General features: G+C 40.0%; 3 protein-coding genes across 3 annotated transcripts; all 3 read left to right on the forward strand.

Moving 5' to 3' along the window:
* Window positions 1-11,198: 11,198 nt before the first annotated feature.
* On the forward strand, window positions 11,199-11,813 carry LOC143266627 (uncharacterized). Its single transcript, XM_076542071.1, has one exon. The coding sequence runs from the start codon at window positions 11,199-11,201 to the stop codon at window positions 11,811-11,813; it is 615 nt and encodes a 204-aa protein (XP_076398186.1).
* Window positions 11,814-12,544: 731 nt separating this feature from the next.
* LOC143266628 (uncharacterized) lies at window positions 12,545-13,342 on the forward strand. The gene is made up of 3 exons (XM_076542072.1): window positions 12,545-12,679; window positions 12,764-12,976; window positions 13,127-13,342. Exons 1-3 carry the CDS (start codon window positions 12,641-12,643, stop codon window positions 13,340-13,342), a joined length of 468 nt encoding a protein of 155 aa, XP_076398187.1. The 5' UTR covers window positions 12,545-12,640.
* A 2,287-nt stretch (window positions 13,343-15,629) lies between these two features.
* LOC105663971 (uncharacterized) lies at window positions 15,630-16,390 on the forward strand. Its single transcript, XM_076542074.1, has 3 exons — window positions 15,630-15,704; window positions 15,791-15,958; window positions 16,223-16,390. Exons 2-3 carry the CDS (start codon window positions 15,791-15,793, stop codon window positions 16,388-16,390), a joined length of 336 nt encoding a protein of 111 aa, XP_076398189.1. The 5' UTR covers window positions 15,630-15,704.
* Window positions 16,391-21,470: the final 5,080 nt, after the last annotated feature.

Genomic DNA, 21,470 nt, shown 5'->3' on the forward strand with positions numbered 1-21,470 from the left:
GTTTCTCGACGAATTTTGTGTTTACTGCATACTGCACATTTTCGAGCAGAATCTTTTTTTTTTCAAAAGACGGATTAAAATATGTGCTAGGAAAATGCCTTTCAATAAGACGTAATGGGCGTATATTTAGGTCTCTTGTATATATCGATGAACATCTAGGGACGTATATTTACGTCTTTCGTGTACATCGATAGATTTCGCAGCCGTATATATACGTCGTTCGTGTATATCGATAGACTTCTCAGGACGTATATTTACGTCTTTCGTAGTGAAAGAATTAATAGTAGTAAAATTTCATGAATGGAATAATATACCGGATTCATAACAAGCAACTGCCCAAACCCAAGCCAGTGGCTTATTACGAGTGGCTTATTTCTAATCGATGTAGAATCAGATGAATCGAACACGCTGCAATTCCTAATTTGTCACACTTCGCCTTATTTTTTTATAATTATGTGAATATTATACCTATATACAGGGTGTCTCACAACTCGTGTAGGTCCCTGAAATGGGGGATAGCTGACGTGATTCTAAGCAAGATTTCCCTTTGCAAAAATCGGGTTTGAAGCGTCGTTTTCGAGTTATTAACGAAAAACACGGACCAATCAGAGCGCTGGGATTACGCGCGCCGAGAAGCGAGAGCAAAAGCTTCGAGTCGGTCGCCGGAGTACGAGCGCGATCAACTGAGTTTTCCTCGGAACTGTCTTACCGTCTAATAAGAAGTCTTTACATCGAAACTCAGTTAAATAACAAACAGAATAATTAAAAGTAATGTTCATTTATTCATTGCTCATTAAGGAGGATCGGAATTAGTTATGGCCATCTTAACTGTCAAAATCTATGTCTGTCTCACGTGTACGTCCGAAGAATTTTTCGTTTTATTCAGAATGTGATGTTTATTGACGTAAAATCGATAGCAGCGCGATATTGTGGATAGCTGACGGTGCTAAAGCTATCCTCAGAAAGTGAATTTATGCAATTTTTAACCGACTTCGAAAAAGGAGGAGGTTACTCAATTCGATCGGTATATTTTTTTTTTTTTTTTTTCCTATGTATGTTCGCCGATTACGCCTAACTGGGTGGACCGATCGGAATGAAACCTTTTGCATATGGAAGGTGCTGACTCCCCATTGGTACCATTATCAAAAAATTTTTCATTTTTTAATTGCAAAGTGTTGTTATTGCAAAACAACCGGCAACTTTTTTCTTTTTCTATGTATGTTCGCGCATTACGCCTAGCTAGATGGACCGATCGGAATGAAACCTTTTACATAGGGAAGGTGCTGACTCCCCATTGGTACCATTATCAAAAAATTTTTCATTTTTTAATTGCAAAGTGTTGTTATTGCAAAAAACCGGCAACTTTTAAAATAAACTGCTCTAGATTTTAGTGCGCTTTCAATATCTTATCGCGGACATGATTCTGTACAATTTTCTTCATATACAAATTTCGCGGAAATGTTTAGTTTTCGAGATATTAGCGAAAAAAATTGTTATTAACTTTTGAAATCAACTTCGAACGATTTTAGTGTCCTTTTAATATGTTGTCAGGGGCATGGTTCTGAACAATTTTGTTCATATACAAATTTCGCCGAAATGTTTAGTTTTCGAGATATTAGCAAAAATTGTTGTTAACTTTTGAAATCAACTTTGAACGATTTTAATGTCCTTTGAATATGTTGTTAGGGGCGTTGTTTTGGACAACTTTTTCCTCTTGCAAAATTGACGGAAAGCTTTTGTTTTCGAGATATTACAGAAATTGTTGTTAACTTTTGAAGCCAACTTCGAACGATTTTTATGTCCTTCTAATACGTTATTAGTAGCATGATTCTAAACGAGTTTTTCCTTATGCATAATTGACGGAAAACTTTAGTTTTCGTGATATTAGCAAATAACTATTGTTATTATTATTAGTGGAACGCCCCGTGCTATGCACGGGAAAGACAAGAAAGGGAATTACAATGCACTGTACCAAAACACTAACTAAGCTTTGCCACTTTGACACGCAACTTATGCAGCAAGATGAGTTCACGTTGACGTTGGTGTATTATTCCCATTGCTTGGTACAGTCTCCCTACCGTTCTAACAAACATTTTTTTTATTTTTTAGTTGCAAGGATTATTTTTTCTATGCATGTTCGGCGGTTTTTCCTAGGTGGGTGGTCCGATCGGAACAAAGCCTTTCGCATCATGTGGAGTCTAACTCCCCATTGATACGATTATCAAAAATTTTTTCATTTTTTAGTTGCAAAGGATTATTGATCGAAAGTACGAAATCGGACCTCTCTCTCGCACATCGCCTATACGTGCATGCGCCGCTATGTGTTAGTATACAAGCACAGTTACTGCGGGATCCTGCCCTTAAAATAAAATAAAAGATATAAATTTAAACGTTCACAAAATGATTTATTAAACACTTCACACGCACGCTCACCCCAGGACAGTGATGAGATATTGGACCGGTTTTTGCGCGCATGCGCGGCAATTTTAGTCTCAGTAAAGTACAAGTTTCAATAAAACAGGGTACCTCAATCACCCCCCATTATTTTTCAAAAATTTTTATAATTTGGTTGTGAAATATGAATGTATAGGTTGCATAAGATTACATTATATACATATTTTAATATTTGAGGAGCAGATGGAAAGGAAAGGTACTATAATAACTGCAAGCAAAATATATAATAAAGCCACCTAGTGGCGCCACTAAGTACATACGCTGCGTACACTCTTGCATTTCTCGCGCATGCGCGCAAAAACCGGTCCAATATCTCATCACTGTCCCGGGACAATGAACAATTATAACGATAATACAAACTGGTTGAAATACTCGGAAAAGCGGTTAAAATTTAGGTTGAAAATTGCTAAGACGTTTGCTTTCGCTAAAGGTTCACAAGGATCTGAATTTTAAAATCGGAACGGTAATCGTTTGAACCTTCGATCCGATCGATGGCGTTGCGATAGGACTAATCCCGTGCGGGAGGGATTAGTCCCTGTACGCAGCGGCGTAATATGGCTCAGAAGTGCCTAGGTCTATTATTATTATCTTTATTTCGGAACAATGTCGAAAAGACAATTTGTAACACACCACGACGAAATAGCAAATTCGTTGATTGCCGCTGCGGAAGAAGAAATGATAGCAGCGGCTGCAGAAGAAAAACGATTAGCTGTGGAAAGAGGCGATGTTGTTCCAGAATCTGGAATCCCGCACATTCCCGTCATCGCCGATGGGAGTTGGATGAAGAGATCTTATCGCACCGGTGCATATAACTCTGCGTCGGGCGTTGGTGTAATAGTTGGATATTACACCTGAAAAGTTTTATTCATTGGAGTACGCAATAAGAGATGCAAAATTTGCGAATGTGCTGCAAGAGAACAGAAAGAACCACGAAAACATGTATGTTTTAAAAATTGGAGCAAGAGCCGAGCATCCACCGCTATGGAAAGCGATGCCATCGTAGAAGGATTTCAAACCAGCGTCGAAAAGCGTGGATTAATTTATTTCACGCTAATCGCTGACGGAGATAGCAGCGTATACAAAAAGATTATAGATGCAGATCCGTATAACACAGAGATTCGTGTAAAGAAAATTGAATGCACGAATCACTTATTACGGTATTTATTATGGTATTTATTATGGTATTTTGGGACTCCCAAGGAAATCCTCTGGATCCCGAATCGGAATTGTTCATCAATAAGAAGAAAATTAAAACAGCACCTGAAAAGGAAATAATTCAATTTAAACTAAAGAAGCAATGGATATTCGGCGTAACTAGCACATCAAAAAAAGAATTACCTCAAACCCTTAGGAAACTCGCGTTACTCCTCCGAAACCTTAAAATTTGTAACCGCTCTTCCCTCTCTATATGCTTTTTATATGACTATCCCTTTTGATTAAGTAGATTAAGGTAGACACGTGAGGAAAGTTCAGACTGTTTTTTTTTTAAAAGGGTTCGCGTTGAAAGATTTCAAGGCAAGAGGAAGGATAGCAATTCAGCCAATGACACACTCGTTTAAATATAATACACACAAATTTATTAAATTTAGATATTTAATATGACTGGTCTATAAATTATTTGTCCTTTATGCCCCGAGCACTTGAACGAGGCCCTGCGATACTAACGGCAAAATTCTTTGAAAAACAAATACGCTGATGGGAGATTGCGATATCTGCTTTAACTATATTTCGATTATTATTACTCCGAAGAGTTTACAAAAACGATTTTGGAATTCGCTAGCTATCGATGTTTACACCCAGACGAACGTTCGTCACCTCGCGCGGTAAATAGAGACTCGGCCTTGACAAGGCCGTAGCAAGCGACACACTAAATAAAGAAAAACCCCTTTCTCGACTTTAACGCTTTGTTCAAAGATATTCTAGCTACGACGCTGGTGCTCAACTTGCGGCGCACTATCGTTATACTACGCTCTTTAGAGCGTGTGACACAGGAATGTCAAAATATGATCAGTGGGTTTATGAGCCACTTAATCACGTTTGACATTGGCCACGCCACTGTGGCTATGAGTTAACACGAAGAGAGGGAATGCACACTCAAGAATTGTATGGGTTCCGGCCCCTCTGTAACTCACAACACACAAATGTAACGATAGCTCCAAATCCTCAATTTTGGTTCCGAATCACGCGTAAAGGAACTTCCAAATTGCAGTAAACTGCCCGAGCTCAGGAGAGAGTGAATAACGAACCTGAGGGTTTCTGGGGCCTGAAGGCTTCGTTATCACCCCTGGCTTTGCTCGTTTGTAATTCGTCTATACGTGAGATGGGAGAGGCACTCGTCTGAGCGAGCGGGTCTCGTTTCTCCGATTTTCAAATTAACAATAACTTGGAAGTTTTCTGTATATTAGATTTATCACGTCACCTACTTCGCACTCCAAACTGCATTAAAAATGCCTGAGCTCAGGAATGGATGAAAAACGAGTTTTTGGGATCTAGGGCCTCAAACACGTTATCACCATTGGCTTCACTCGTACGACATTCGCGAGTACTCAAGATGGGAGAGGCACTTTTTAGAAATAAGTGAGTCTCGGTTCTCGGATCTTCGAATGTACGTAAATCTGGAGTGGTTTCCTAATTGACTCTGATCCCCCGGTTGCAAAATCTCCGATTTTCCAAATCGCGGGAATAACGCGTAACCGTGCCGTGATACAGTTTGGATCAACGACTCCTCAGTTTGAGGCGCGAACAATAACCGCGAGTACCAGCCGTTTTACTGCGTGTTCGATAGTCAGTTTGACTCAAGCTATGTTCCGTTTTTCGTTAGGCGGACCCCCTTGTTAGAATTACGAGTGATCTAGAAGCCGGTCGAGATCAGAGTGACGATCGATTTCACGGCTTGCGGGTCGATCGCTCACCTGTCCCCTGGAGGGGATAACACGCATGCGCTATTAGGACGCGTGACGAAATAGTCTGCCTAATTGCTCTCTACCCCACCCCGCAATCCGCGAACTATGAATCGTTAATATGTGAGCGTACTTTGTACGGTTACAAATTAGTGACCTTAGCTTACCAGATAGCAAAAACCTAAAAAAATTAATACACTTAACTTTTGCTGACATGCCAATACGTATTACCATTTGTACCGGGGATATTAAAACTCCGTCGTTCGCGGAAAGAATCCCTATAATTCAAGAAAAAGATATAACACCCACCGGGGGGCATAAAGGAATAAGAAAAACTTACCATCGCGTCAGAGATAATTACTATTGGAAGAATATGAAGAGAGAGATAGCCGATTTTGTAAAAACCTGTGTAGACTGTCAAAGAAACAAATTAGTCCGCGTAAAGAATAAAGAACCCATGGTAATTACGGATACTCCCCTAGATGCATTTGATAAAATCTCGATGGATATATTAGGACCTTACCTTTAACCTCAAGAGGATACAGCTATATATTGACCATCCAAGATAATTTAACTAAATATTCAGTAGCCGCGCCTATCGCTTCAATGACTGCAGAAGACGTAGCGAAAGCATTCACCGAGCACTTTATTTGCACATTTGGCTGTCCAAAGGCGATCTTGACTGACCAGGGGGCATGTTTCATGAGCTCCTTAATGAAGAAATTAGCAAAAATTTTCCACATACAAACCTACAGGACGTCATCTTTCCATCCGCAGTCAAATCCCTAGAAAGAATCCACCAGGTATTAATTGAATATCTGAAACATTTTCTCACAATAGAAAAACAATGGGACGAGTGGCTACCACAAGCGATGTTTTCTTATAACACTAGTCTCTACGAGGGCACAAGATTTACTCCTCACGAATTAATATTCGGCAGAAAAGCACGACAACCATCCAATTTTCCAACAGAAGATGCAATATGCACTTGTCCAGACTATGTCGACAATCTCATTACAAAACTACACAATTTCCGAAAAACCGCGCGGAATAATCTCGAACAAGCGAAACACCGACAGAAACATTACTACGACAGGAAGATCCGACCGATTCATTACGAGACAGGCGAGGACGTATTCCTTCTTAATCCGTCACGGAAAAATAAACTTAAGAAGGAATACTCAGGCCCCTACAGGATTACGAGAACCATAGGTAACAACAACGTGGAAATACAAATAGACCATAGAAACAGAAGGAGAATCGTTCATAAGGACAGAATTAAACGGGCCTATTTACAAATGAATGAATGGAAATCAGCAGGGGTATGAATACGTGCGTAAGGGCGTAACCGTACGAACAAGGAGTCATTAATAAGGGTGCAGTCCAAAGGAATGGTCACGAGAGACAACGCGGAAAGAAGAAGAGCTATCGAAACCTCTACGAAGATGAACACCACCGAAAATAACAATTTGCAATCAGCAATCTGCGTAATCGATAAGAAAATCGCCTTTTCTTACAAGTTCAATCAGAGCATAGGACGGCTGTGCTTGAATTGCACAAGTACTTCAGACCCCGAAGCCAGGGAGGAATGGTGGAGCGCAGGCAAGTAAAAAGAAAAAGAAAAAAATAATATTCGTTATCCTAATAATGATGTCTAGAGTAAAATATGTTATACGTATATGTGCAAATAGGAAAACACCATTTTATAAAATACTAGGGGGCGGTGCCCCCTGGCCGCTTCGCGGCCCAACCCCCCGAGGCGCTTCGCGCCTATTTCGTGTGAATACGTTTCTAAAATGACATGGTGAGTGGATCTTGGACTGTGGAGTAGAGGGGGTAGCGATTCGCGTGACAGCGTTACGCGTTACGCGTTACGTTACGATTTTATATTATAGAGCAGGGGTGGCCAAGTTCCTTGATAGTCCAAACCAATTTTCAAAGTTTGAAATGTTTCGCGAGCCGCAATTTTCGATAGCGCAGTTTTCGATGAGTCATATTATTCTTAACTTGGACCGAAATGAAATTTGTTACAACGTTACAATTAGTCTTTCATATTTGTCGTCAGTAATTTCAACGACATTTTGAAACACATATAGAACGATAATAATTTTGTAAAATATAATAGCACAAAAATGAAAAGGGAACTTAGGTACATTTATCGAGAGCCACAAATAATCCTTCAAAGAGCCGCATGTGGCTCGCGAGCCGCAGGTTGGCCACCCCTGTTATAGAGTATGATGAGTCGGCGGTGAAGAAAACCCGTTGCATGCGGTGCAAACAAAGACTCTCAAACATGCTACCCGCAATGGCTTGCACGAGCTGCCGAAACCGCATCATCCAAATGGATAGCGACGAAGAGGAGGCGTTCAATGCGGGAGTCCTCCTAAATTCGGACGGAAACTATACCATAATGGAATTAAAGGATATCCAGTTTCATTAAAATCTAGATATGAGAATCTACTAATTATATACACACATGTAAATTTTATATATATATATATATATATATATATATATATATTAAATAAATTTATATATATATATATATATATATATTAAATAAATTTATAATTAAACACTCTCCCTCTGATAAATAACTAACACCACCCATGAGACTAAGTTATAAAAAGAAACAAAAAGCAAAATAAAATCTAAATTACGCCGTAACTATCACATGCGCCGACGCCATGATTAATCACACCACAATAGATCCCATAATAGTAGACGACAACACGCATTACAATCAACATGGTTCGAAGGGCAGGAAAACGAAGTTGGTTAAGGAAACTAAAATCGAATATTACCAAGCCCAAAACCCAGGTAAAATAGATATACATATATATATTTCGCATATACATAATCAAGAATATGGTTTAATCAGAAGAAACCCGGTAACGAATGGAGGCTAATAAAAATCGACGTGCCCGAACACTCCTACGACGCATACAAAAACATCAAACGAGGAGACCCACGACGCAAGGCCTGGAAGGCTCGGTGGTTATTTGGACAAGGTGCAGTATCACCCCGGAATAACGCGGAGTCCTGCACTAGGGGGGAAGGTGTAACGTCTCTGGGGAAACGTTTTTTTTCCCTACCACCAACATCACGACAATCTTCTGCCCACCTATTAGAATACCCAATTACCGACAGTAGTTGCCAAATTATCGACAGTATGTCGCGTATCGATCATCAATCTATCAAATTCAACAGTCGGTAATCAGAGTAGATACATATATATATATTTCATTTATAAATTATCTTATAATTCTGATTTAGAATATATTTTTCATACCAATAATTGGATGTTAAGTTAGAATGATTAAAATCAAATTATGTATTATTTTATTTTTAATTCTAATAAATGTGTAATTTAGTATGGAAATTTCCGTGACGCTATGATGTGCCTACGTGCCGCAATACACGTCCGAAATCCTTGAGATCAGCGCTAATCCCAGAAAAGGATGGAGCTACTATTTCTATTTTCGGCATTTTTGACCATTAAACTAATTAATTAATTAAATCAATTTATGTACGTAAAATCAGTCATTACTAAACTACTTATGGCCGGAACCACGATTATTTTCTTAAACTAGAAAGCTGTAAATCGAAATAGACTCGCCTCTGATAGAAAAGGATAGAAAATGTATTTTTCGCTAAAACACCATTAGAGTACCATTTTAGTATCGAAACGATAGCAATTAATTAAAGAGCGACATTTAAAACATAATTAAACCGTTCAATTTCATAATTAATGTATAATAACGAAATTATATGGAGATTTAGAGATTCTGACGTCATAGAGATTCCAGAAATTTGGCAAGCCTGCGAGTATAAAAGGGCGAGCGAAACCCGTCTAAGAGCAGAACAGTTTTCGCAGTCGAGCACGATAGAAGTCTCTTTGATAAGAATAATTAGGAACAGTTTTCGCTGTCAAGAGCCGCAACGAATCTTGATACTTGATTGGTCAAGCGGGTATATGCCATTTGGACACTTGGTCGTGGGTTGTTTCAGAAGCTAGCTAACGCAGGCTCCCCGTTCAAACGATCTCGTATCTGAAACTCCGTCAGGAGAGAGCTATACTTAGCGCCAAAAAAGGCTAAGATATCGAAACGATTGCTCTCAGCTACTCATATTTGGGTTTTCGTCGGATTGTTAACGAGCCTTCAGATTCTCGGAGCTCGCTCTGGGTCGTTTCGTAGCTAGCTAACGCAGGCTCCCCATTTGAGCGGCTTGGTCTCTGAAGCCCGTGTTTTTTGGGTGGCAGTTCAGCAATCACGACTTTACGTTAGAATCAATTGATTTGCTACCCTGTCAGGCTTATACTTTTCATCTGACTCTGGATCGTTGGGTTGTTTAGCAGCTAGCTAACGCAGGCTCCCCAATTAAGCGATCTGGTTTTGGTTGTCAATATTCGTTTTGGCTAAAAGGGTCATGGACCATTAGTTGTCGAGTCAGATAATAAAAGAGTAACTGTTCCGAAAAGTAATTCATTTAGATCCAGATAAATTTCGATAATTCGAGTTATTAAAGGAATACTATTCTCACGTTAGCGTAATTTACGTAGTCGACTACACCGCGTTAGATAGTAGAATAAATCTGTCTAATTTTTGCGAAAGCGTATTTAGGTGCGTTTAGAGAATCTCACTTAGGTTGAATTCCTCGCGGCGGTAGATTACAAAGCGCTAACATTATAAATTCTATAAAATCTCATTTATATAAATCTAGATACCGAATTGCTCTTAGATTATAGCGTCGAGCACAAAAATCGAATATCAAATTTAGTTAATATTACGAATGCGAAGTTTGCTTTATCAGAGACCCGATTCAGATACGGTCCAATATAAAGTACTGACTAGCGAGTCACATATTACATATTGTTTAATTTGTTGAATTCTATTATTATTATTTCAAGACCTATTCAAGTTCTTTATTCTAAATGAATCACTTATAATTTATATATTTTTCTTCATTTTGTTGTTATTGTTGTTTGCTAGTTTCATTTCTTCGTTTATTGAATAAATCTAATTGTTGAAAGATTTTGACCTGTGGATTTCAATCCTTAACCGCACACCACACGAATCACACAATCTTAATTTGCGAAATCGAGTCGTTTAGAGGTAAAAGCCGCTCTTTACCTTTTAGCGCTTGTAACTAACTAAACTTAGGTTCTAGGGTTGTTACACGATTAAGAAAAATAAATTTGGTGACAGCGGTGGGATACGTGGTAAGAGAACTTTTCTCTGCGGAGGCCAAAATCTTTCATCTCTGAAATAAAAGATAAACGCGTAATAAAGCATACAAGTAGAAAACGATCTAGTTAAAGAGAATAGGAAAAATTAATAAATAATACATACATATATTAATTAATTAACTATAGTAGCTTAGATTTTGTAATCCAAAATGGAAGTATACCAGCTCATAAGGGAAATACTTCAGCCGCTAACATCTCATGCGGAAAATTTATTATATAATTGTAACAACAATCCCGTAGAGAGCTTCAACAACGTCCTTGCCAAATACATCGGTGGGAAAAGATTAAATTTCGGCCAAAGAGGATCGTACACGGCAAGATGTGCTGCTGCCGTGTTACAGTACAACACCAAAGAACCATTGTCGCGATTAAATAGAGCGATGAAAAAGAAACCGCCCCCAGTTTTATCGGATATGGAAATAAGAAGGAAGAAGAAAAATGAAATAAATGCTGAGAAAAGAAAGGAAACGGAAATTGCGACATGCGCACGGAAACAACTCCACTCTGAGAAAGACGCGGATTATGGAGAAAACGCTGCAAAACCTGACATGGATATAAATATTTATAAGTTGCAGTAAGAAAAGCATATGGAGATGCTCCGTAATTGGCAAGAAAAGAAGGATGCCATACAAATAGAAACAATCGGACAATCCAAAAATCCGCAATGGTACATGTACAAGTCGAAACTTCTAACGGCATCGAATTTCGCCAGTGTATGCCGCCGAAGAAGTGGAACATTGTGTGGTAACTTGGTGAAAAGATTGATATATCCCAAAATCATTAATGTACCTGCAATTAAATACGGGCAAGAGTGCGAAGAAATTGCCCGTGAAGAATTGAAAAAATATACAGGGAAAGGTATTAAAGAATGCGGAATCTTCATTGACAGATCCCATTCATTCATAGGAGCATCGCCGGATGGTATCATCGATAAAGAGGGCATAGTGGAAATAAAGTGCCCGAAGACAGCAGAGAATTTGTTGCCAGAAGAGGCAATCAAGACAATCCCATCTATCCGGCGGATATTTGAAAATGATGTGGGTACTGCGTTAAATAAAACCCATCAATACTATTACCAAGTCCAAGGTCAGCTGCACGTAACAGACAGATCGTATTGCATATTTTGCATTTGGACAAGAAAAGGAATAAACTGCGTTACCGTCGAAAGAGACGACGTGTTTTGGAAGAATCAGATGGAAGCAAATTGATTCAGTTTTACACTGAGTGCATGCTACCGGCATATGTGGACAGCCGGTATAACAGGGCTATATCCATTAGAGAACCCCAATTTATAATGGATGAAAGAGAGCGCTTGAAAAAGCGAAAAAGGTCTTACAGAAAGTAACGAAGACGTTGCAACGATCCGGCGTCGGATTGCGCTATAAAGTGCAGTTACAGACGCCGGCCCGCACGCCCCTGGTTGGTGTGCGCCTGTTGACTTGGTCACGGATTGAAATTATAATTATCTTATCTTTTCTGTTTCATTTCATCCCATCATGATGGAAGAAGCCCACCACCTTCTCGTGCGTTGCAAATAATGTGTGCTTTTCAAACAAAATGTAGGATTTAGTTTTAATTAATACAGGTCTTTGGTAAAAAATAAGCTGCAGATTCCGCAAAATAAAATTTTAAACAATAGTCGATATAATATGAGGAATAATAATTATATATTTATATTATTTTATCTGTTGCAGATACTTCGTAAATAAAGAACGCGGGCCAAGCAGCGACGTGTAACAGCTGATCCGTCTTCTGGGGTCAACGCCCTGAGACAGATTCTCCCACCACCTGCTTCGGCACGCGACACTGAAATAGGTCAGTGCGGTAAGGCAAGTACGGTCAAGAGATATGAACATAGACGCGAAAAAAGCGAGAGAGAAAATAAGAGAAGGAGAGCGTATTTTGCAGAGCATACTACATATGATGTAATATTCCTACCCGTAATGAGAGATGGTGGTGGAACTGAGGGACAGTGGTGGGATGCATAATTGCGAATCGCGGAATTGATCGTCGATCCAGCAATTGGAAATTGATTATGGACGGCGTGATACGCATAAGCGAAGGAATTCAAAAAGTAAGTAATTTGCGTATAATGACATGTGTACGGTGTCTTACTAGTATTAGTTACATTACATTATGAAAAATTATTTATTTCTAGATGGCAATAGCTCAAGCTGCAGCCCACGAAGCAGAAAAAGTAATACAATCAAAGGAGAAAAACATGGACGAAAAGGAAAAAATAAAAGAACAAGAAACGAAAGAAATAAGAAAAGAGGAAGAAGCGAAAGAAGAAACAAGACGAAATACAGAAAGACGGAGGGAAGCGGAACGAGTACGCGCGGAAAGCGTATATCCGCTTTCCAGAAATAAAGTAAGTAATGTGTTCAGCTAAATTATGTATTCGCCATAAATTATTATAACTAACACATTGAAGTGTCAAGTGTGTGTGAACGAATTCGTAAAGAGTTGTTGACACAAAATGTATAATAAAAATTTTGAAATTTTTATTTTTCTGTTTCAGATTAGAAAAATGATAAAACGCCTCTTGAAACACGATCGACGAAGTCGTAGCCGCGGTCGCGGCCGCGGAGGAGAAACTTCGTCAGGATGGCGGCGAGGCGGCCACTCCGGGTGGCGGCGAGGTGGCCGCAGAGGAGGCGGAGGCCACTCCGGACGGCGGCGAGGCGGCCGCGGAGGAGTAAACAAAAATTTTTTCATAATAAACCAGAATAGATAGTTTTCGAATGATATAATTCCAGTTATAATTCCAGTTATAATTCCAGTTATAATATATAAAAATAAAACATTTAAAATCAAGAATCATTCATTCTTTTTACGCTCAATTCATACCAATTATACTTACCGCCAACTTCATTCTCTCTCTCAGCATCCTCGCCTTCCCCACTCCGTGGCCACATCCATAATGAACATCGTTCCCATTCATAAATCGTTGGAAGACAAAATAGCGACGGCTAATTGACTCCAACGATTTTACAAAATGCGTTGGAGAATGCTAATATTAAAAATATAGGGAATATATCCAAAACTTCTAGTCCACTCTAAAATTCGCGATATCTCGCGATCACCCTCCCGCACCGCACCACTCTCCCCGAGGCCAACGAGGCGGGAAGTCCGCAAACGGAAGGAAAGCGCGTCATTATACGACGTTCCTACCGCTTTCGTTAATAATGCTGTTGCAGTATCCTTTTACGTTTCTAAATATAACGAGATACGACGTAAAATTAATAAATACGGTTTTTCATTTTTTACAACTACAGTTTGCAATATAAAAATGTGAAAAAAACTCTGTAATGTGTGCTATGTAAATCTCAATGTTTTAGCATTTTTTCGGAATTTTTGTACGAGATTAAATAGGCAAAATAAACCAGAAACCGAAATTTTGTTTTTCGCTTTTTACTACCACCATGGTTGAGATAAGGGGTTGAAACTTGGTATAAGATGTCTTTTTTTGATATGCTATCGACTGTCGTATTGGATATTTCATTTAGATCAAGTACATTTTTCATCATCCCCTCCCTCTTTCCTCGAGTCGCGCTCGCTAGGATTAGAAAGAGCTAGCTTGGCTCGAGCCTGTATTTCTAAAATTTGCTTGACGTCTAAAAATAGATTGATAAATATGGCAACGGCGTAACAATCCGGCAACGATGCCTTCGCGTCCTTTGTCTGTCAAAAGTTGGTTGGTAATAGAAATAGGAATAGGTGGCTAATAGAAATTAGATATATTTGTAGATCTAGTCGATAGATGACGCAACGCGAGTTGTCTAAGTTATAGATTGTTTATTTCTAGTATTCTCCACTCATAGATATCGTCGCTTCGATCGATTCGGAGATAAGCCAAAACGGGATCCTGCCCTTAACAACTTCACGTGACTCTGCCTAAACATCCTGTGCTCCGTATCCTCGCTAGGATAGAATTAGCGATCCGAGAATCGATCAACCGACTCGAGAAAACTCGTCGGAAAAGGTGATCACGAAACAGACATGCATTTTATATTCATTGCTGCCAACAATTCTTCCATTTGCGCATAGCTACCCCTAGTAAACATTGTTCCAGCCACGGCACTACGGTTTACGTCCATTTCTTCAATTTCGTCGGGTTGACTGTGAATTTCCCCTTCATAGTGGCACATAGTGCACACTACCTTGAGGGTAGTCTTCAAGCCCGACTGTTGCATGCCAGTTATCTGCAAGTATTTTATCCTGCAGTCTTCTCTATTGTCGGCATGATGGCTCATTTTCTTCATCTCTTCAAACATGTGCTGCATGTTTACGATGTTTAATCCCTTTGAAAAAGACGGCGTTTCTTCTGGCCGGGTTGAAGGTACTTCCTCTACGGTCCAGGTACCGTTTTCGCCATCTAAGGTGTGTGCTGATATCGTATCTTCTGAAGTTTCATCATTTTGTGCTATTTGTGACATGGAGGTCCTTCCGTCGGATGTTGACGGCTGATTTTCGTACTCCTCAGCAAGTGTTGTATTCCTTGTCGAAGCATCTAAACTACATCGCCTTTTATGAAGTCTTTTTTTCTTGGAGTACCTCTTCGTTGAGGCGTATAATTTTCTTTTTACTTTTGGTGCACTCACTGCCGTTGCACTCACTTCCGTTGCACTCACTTCCGGTGCACTCACTTCCGTTGCACTCACTTCCGGTGCACTCACTTCCGTTGCACTCACTTCCGGTGCACTAACTTTCGGTGCACGCACTTTCGATGCACTCACTTTCATTTCACTCGTTTCACTTTCGAACAAAAAAAATAATAAAAATACTAAACAAAATACTAATAAACTAAATAAAATTAATACTAAAAAAAAGTAAATAACTAAATAATTTAAAAACTAAATCACACTATACGTAGACGTAATGCAAAAAATTCCGATACGTTGCATTCGGATATTGCAGAACGTAATGTGATGTAATATGCGTACTCATATTGAGAGTCGGTGGTGGGAATGAGTGATAGTGGTGGGAGTGAGGGATAGTGGTGGGGTGCATAGCTTCGAACCCCGGCATCGATCGACGATCCAGCAATCGCAGTGACCATGGAGAAAGTAAAAAGTTTGGAGAAAACAGTTGAATAAGTAAGTAGTTTGCGTATAATGTCACGCGTACGGTGTCTTGCCAGTGTTAATTACAAATTTGCAATATGTAAATTATTTATTTCTAGATGGATATAGCCTCAACTGAGGAAGAAAGCAAAAATAAAGAAAAGAAAAAAGTAGAGGAGAAGACTCAGGAAGAAGAAAGACAGGGAGAGCAGTCGCAAAACGAAGGACCAAAAAGGAATAATAGCAGCAGTAATAGCAGCTGTAATTCACAAATGTCTGGAAAAAAAGTAAGTAATGTGTTTCACATTTATTTATTCCGATTTATTTCCCTACGATAAATTATGTATTCGCAAAAAAATTATTATAACTAGCCCGGAATGCTTTTAATTCATTATGGATATTATTTACATCAAAGCTTTGAGCAACCGCGGATTTTATCAATAAAATTAATTCTTCGACAGTCTTCAAAACCTTGTCCCCTATTTTATATACTATATATATATATAATATATACATATAGAATATATTACATTTTCATTTTTCTGTTTCAGATGCGAAAAATTGTTAAACGCTTATTGCGTTATGCGGCACCCGGAGGAGCCGCCAGAGGCTTCCGCGGCAGAGGAAGAGGGGGCTACCGCGCAAGAAATTACCGCGGAAGAAGCTACCGCGGAATAACGATATCGGGCTGCAAAATATATGGTGGCATTAGAAATTAAAAAAACAAATAAAAAGTAATAAATATTAGTGAATGTTGTACTGTTTCCTTTGCGGACCTCATCCCCTTTCGGTCGCGATATTCATTTCGGGTCAATTGTTAACAATGTTAATGCGTTGCTAACTTTTTTGTTTTTAATTACGTAGACGTAGACATGTTTCGTTGAATTTTTAATTTAATTAAATTAGCAAAAATAAATGTCTGTATTGAAAAGTCGGTAGTCGAATTCCTGCGTCGATCAATAGATACCGCTCAATTTCGATCAGACTCTCGTGTGTTACAAAAAAATAAAATCTATACTTTTCTTCGTTATTGTTTTTCCGGTTTAAAATTTTTCACACGTACACAAATATACTGCGTTATTAAGATATTCATAAATCAGGTTTAATTAAAATATTTTAAAGAGATCCTTCTAAAGTATCCTTCCTAAAGTGATGTAAGTGTGAACTATTTGCTTGGTCATCGGTTTGAAAATAATAAAATCGTAAAAGTAATTAGGTTCTAGGAAACATGTGTGACGAGGCAACTACGCAATATAAAAGCAAAAAGAATTTTATTAATTCAACTAATCATTCGATGTAAGCGTAACGTTTGAAACGAGAAATAAATATATTTCGAATTATGTTGTGTTTAGTCTTATTTTAATTAGAAAAATGTCAAAATTGTAATAGTAAAAGTTTCATATGAAAATAATGGAACATAAAAAGGCTTGACTGTTACATTACGATTATCCTAGTGATATGTTATTGTTTTTTACAATTACACTTTGCGCTCGAAAAATATGAAAGAATTGTATGATATGTGCTATGTGAAACTCAACGTTTCAGTAAAATAGGCCAAAAACTAGAAATTCGATTTTTTCCTTTTACATATGCTACCGACTGATGTATTGGGCGTTTGATTTGGCTCAATAGCACATTTCATTACCTTATTCGGCTGTATGCATTGTAACGAATCAAGGACGCAACGCTAGAAAAATCTGTCATAAGTTATCGTTTTATTTGATTTTTTATTTTCGTTTGGTTGCGCGAAATTCTTGTACATTTTCGAACATATACGACATAGAGTGAATATTTTATATACGCAAATCTTTCGGGTCTGAGGTTTTGCGTATATCGTAAAGGTGCAGTGAATATTCTATATACGCAAATTTTTCGGGTCTGAGGTTTTGCGTTGTGACGTGGTATTTTATACCCGTCACAAGGAGCCTCCTCGGGAGACCGGATGGGTCATAGGTCGCCGTCAGATACCGTCTAGAGAGAGAACGAAGCACGTATAATATCGTAAGAACAAATTCTGCCGCTATACTATTTTATATGTACCGCCGGAGAGTGACGTCACTGTCAACGAAGGAGCGACGTACGTCGAGGGAAAACGCCGCTGCTCTGCCGCTACCCCGCTCGGATCCTCCGATAGACGAAGAGAGGCAGCGGAGTAAGAGGAGAGAACCCAGCGAGAAACCGACGTACGCCGGAGGAAAGTGCCGATTCTCTGCCGCTTCCCCGCTCCGGCCCTACGATAGAAGAAGAGAGGCTGCGGAGACGGAAGAAGCCCTGCCAAGGAAGACCTCGACAGAATTCGGAAACTCCGGCAGAGGGTCGGGGTAGGCTACGAGGTGTCCTAATACCGGCGCAAGGGCTCGCGGATCCTTATTCTGTATTCGGCATCCGCCTTAGTTTTTTCGTTTCCGTAAAGAAAGTAATTATCGTTCCGTGAGGAAAATCCACGAATCCCGATTCCGCTGCGACCTGTGCCTGGACACCTTGGTAAGCCCCCTCAATTACCGCTATATATTTGTAAAAGAGCGCGAAATCGAGATCGTCATATCGTGGGTTGTAGACCACCTGGCTTGCCATTCACGGGCAGGTTCTGCAAAGTGTGACCGGAGTGGCTTTGTCTCGTAGGGAAATTAGTTTAAGTTAGAAGGGTAAAAACCCGGGGGCCCCTGTCCGGGACGGTCGCGGATCCCGACGTCCGGACTTTTTCGTGTCGTCGAGAGATCGCTTCTCGATCTCTCGAATCGCCACTCGGCTGGATCACCGAACCTGTACCGGGGAATGGTACAGCGTAAGCTACAATCAAAGTATCGTCTCGAGTAGGCCTTTGCCAATATTGTACCCTCCCACGTCTCGATTTCGCGAACTCTTTCGTGTTTGTCGCGCAACTTCTCGCTTTCTCTCTCTAGACGGTCGCCGATACAGAATCGTTCCGCGTGTAGAAGTAAATCGCGTCTCGTATAAGTTAAGTGCGTTAGATTCCGTTGCGTTTAGTATAATTGCGTTTCGTCGCGTCTCGTCACGTCCCGTCGCGTCTCGTCGCGTTTCGTCGCGTTTCGTCGCGTTGCGTTCCGTTAGAATAATTGCATCGCGTTTTGTTAAGTATTTGCGTTGCGTTTCCGTTAGATTAGTCGCGTCGCGTACCGTTCCGGGAATCGAGGAAATATCAAAGATTGTATTCCGCTTAGGAACTTGCATATTTCGCTTCCGTGGTTAAAATCTCGCGGAGATCGTATCTCGGCCTTCCGCCGAGAGCGTTACGGTTAAATCAAATTCCGATACTGGAGCACACTGTACGCCTAGGTTACTTAGATTTTTAAATAAAACACCGCTGTTAACAAATACCGCTGAATTGAGGTTTCTCGCGAATTATCCCGAATCACGTACTCTCGTCCGCCTCCGCGTCTAGCTCCTTTACCCTTAAAGAATCCCGCCACTCTACCATTGCGTTCGGATACTGAGCTACCGAGCCGTTCCGCCGCCGATTCGAATCTTCCGCGTTTTTCCGAGATTGACATAAACGGTTTTCCCATCTTTCCGCTCTAGAGTCTCGTTTCGCGTCTAAGTTCTTTATCGCGACGCTGAGAAGCGTCTGGCGCCCAATTATCAAATAAAATAAAGCGATATCGAACGGGTTCGGATCGGGCGCCGAAGTGCTACGCGCTCGCGAATCCGCGGAGGCGCCGCGGCGGTCATCGTCGCGGGCACGGTCAAGAAGGGCCGATCGAGAATTCGCGGGCGAAGCGGGGTCGCGGGCCGTTACCGAGCTAGCCGCGAAATACCATGTAGTAGCGTATATCGTAAAGGTACTGCTGTATCGGCTTGGGTTTTTTTCCGTGACCGTTATTAGCAATGGTCATGCGAGGTACTTTTGGGGAATAGGAAATTTCCCAAAAACCGTTACACGGGGCGATTCGCTGTTGTTTTATAGGGGTACGCGTGGCAACAAGCCTCGTGGCATTATGAATCGCGCCTCTTGACCGAACACACGCGCAACGAAGAGATCTGTTTATTAATAAATTGTTATTGTTCTTATTAAATAGTTAACAAAACTTTATTTTTACCTCACCAAAACCTAAATATCGTGAGAGATTGTTCCAGTGAGCTCGCTTGTAAACACGGCGGCAACGTCTCCTAACAGCTCGCCTAGCCACTTATACGAACATACAACAATGCCGACGTTTCTGTTTCCACGCATTTAACACGTTCGCCACGAGGCCTGTATTTAGTGTCCGCGCCGTTGGGCGACGCTGTTGTTTGTACTTTTTTCCACCTGGCGGCGCTGATTTGAAATATTGGTCTTTTGAGAACATAAGACGATCAAAAGCTTTTGTTTCTGTCAGAACTACACCCCATTGTTAATCGTTCAAAAAGTATAACAAAATTAACATTTTGATTTAATAACTTATGTAACATTTTTTCTCTAAGGTAATGTTCTATATATATCACAATATTTAGTTGGAATACTTTTGAAGTAATACAACGTCTGTATATGTATTGTAACCTTAATTCCACATCGAATTTCAATCAAAAATATTACCCATAGGATGTCGCGAAGGAAATTTAATGACTCATCAGATGAATCTGATATACAATGTTATCGAAGAAAAAGGCCACGACCTACATTTTTGCTATACTTCAGATGAGAGTATGTCAGGGTAAGAATTTAGTATCGACAACTCATGCATTCGACTTCTAATTTACATTTGTCTCCGAATACAATGTTCCAACAAGCAGAATGGCAAACAATACAAACAACACAAACGCAAAACGAAGTGGCAGAACAAGAACGTGGCCAAGACGCGGAACTTCTAATCGAAAATATTAATTGCAATGATCCGTTAGAAATATATAAACTGTTTGTAACCGACAGCATAATTCAACTTATGGTCCGACAAACAAACAAATATGCCACGCAAAGTGGCACTGCTAAAAAAACAAAACAACATCAGAGTTCCTGGATACCTGTTTCAATAGGCGAAATGAAGGTGAAGTGGTTGCGTGGATTAATTACGCGAAGTGTAACTTAAACTACTTTATTAGAATAAACACTTAATTAATTTTTACAGACTAGAATAATAGTAATAAACTAAGAACTAGGGACTATAAACTAATACATGTTAGCGTCAAGCCGTGTGCAAAGGTGGCATACGTGTCAGGGTCATCGAATCCCGGATTTTGACCTGGTTGTCAGGGGTCTTGGGATGACAATAATACAATAAACTCATGTCCGTCATCGAGCTAAGAATCGGTGGTAACCGATAGCTAAAGACCGCGACGAATTCTAAGAGTCGCGAATGTTATGGTTAGAGGTCGATGCCTTCTTCTTTGAGAATCACCGAAGATGTCGTGTCGACGTCATGGTGCTGCGTGGCACGTGCACAGAGATTAAGGGTATTCTAGTAGGATCTGGTTACAGAGTGGGGAGAATATTGCATCCTTCGTTAAGCGGACCTTGAGGGACAGCAAGGCACTTAACCCAGAACTTTCAGAGAATACACATCGCAAATTATTACAAAGACTTTTTATCTAACATACACTATAAAATTAGACTTTGTACAAGAGAAATGTAAACGCGCGTTGACAAGATGACTGAGTGTTCGGCGTGCGAGCTGGACATCGACTAACTGATTCATTTTTTTTTTCCAAGATGGCGATGAGATGTTGAGGTAGGGCAACCACAAACCCGAGGTGATAGTTCTCCCTAAGCACAATAGGTTGCGGCCTCCTCTAGAGTCGTTCCTGCCAGCCTTAGCCGACTTACCGACAGACATGAAAATAAAAAATGTCGTTAGCGACCTGAGA

Source organism: Megachile rotundata, chromosome 2 (genome assembly GCF_050947335.1).
Source record: "Megachile rotundata isolate GNS110a chromosome 2, iyMegRotu1, whole genome shotgun sequence".
NCBI classification, from domain to species: domain Eukaryota; kingdom Metazoa; phylum Arthropoda; class Insecta; order Hymenoptera; family Megachilidae; genus Megachile; species Megachile rotundata.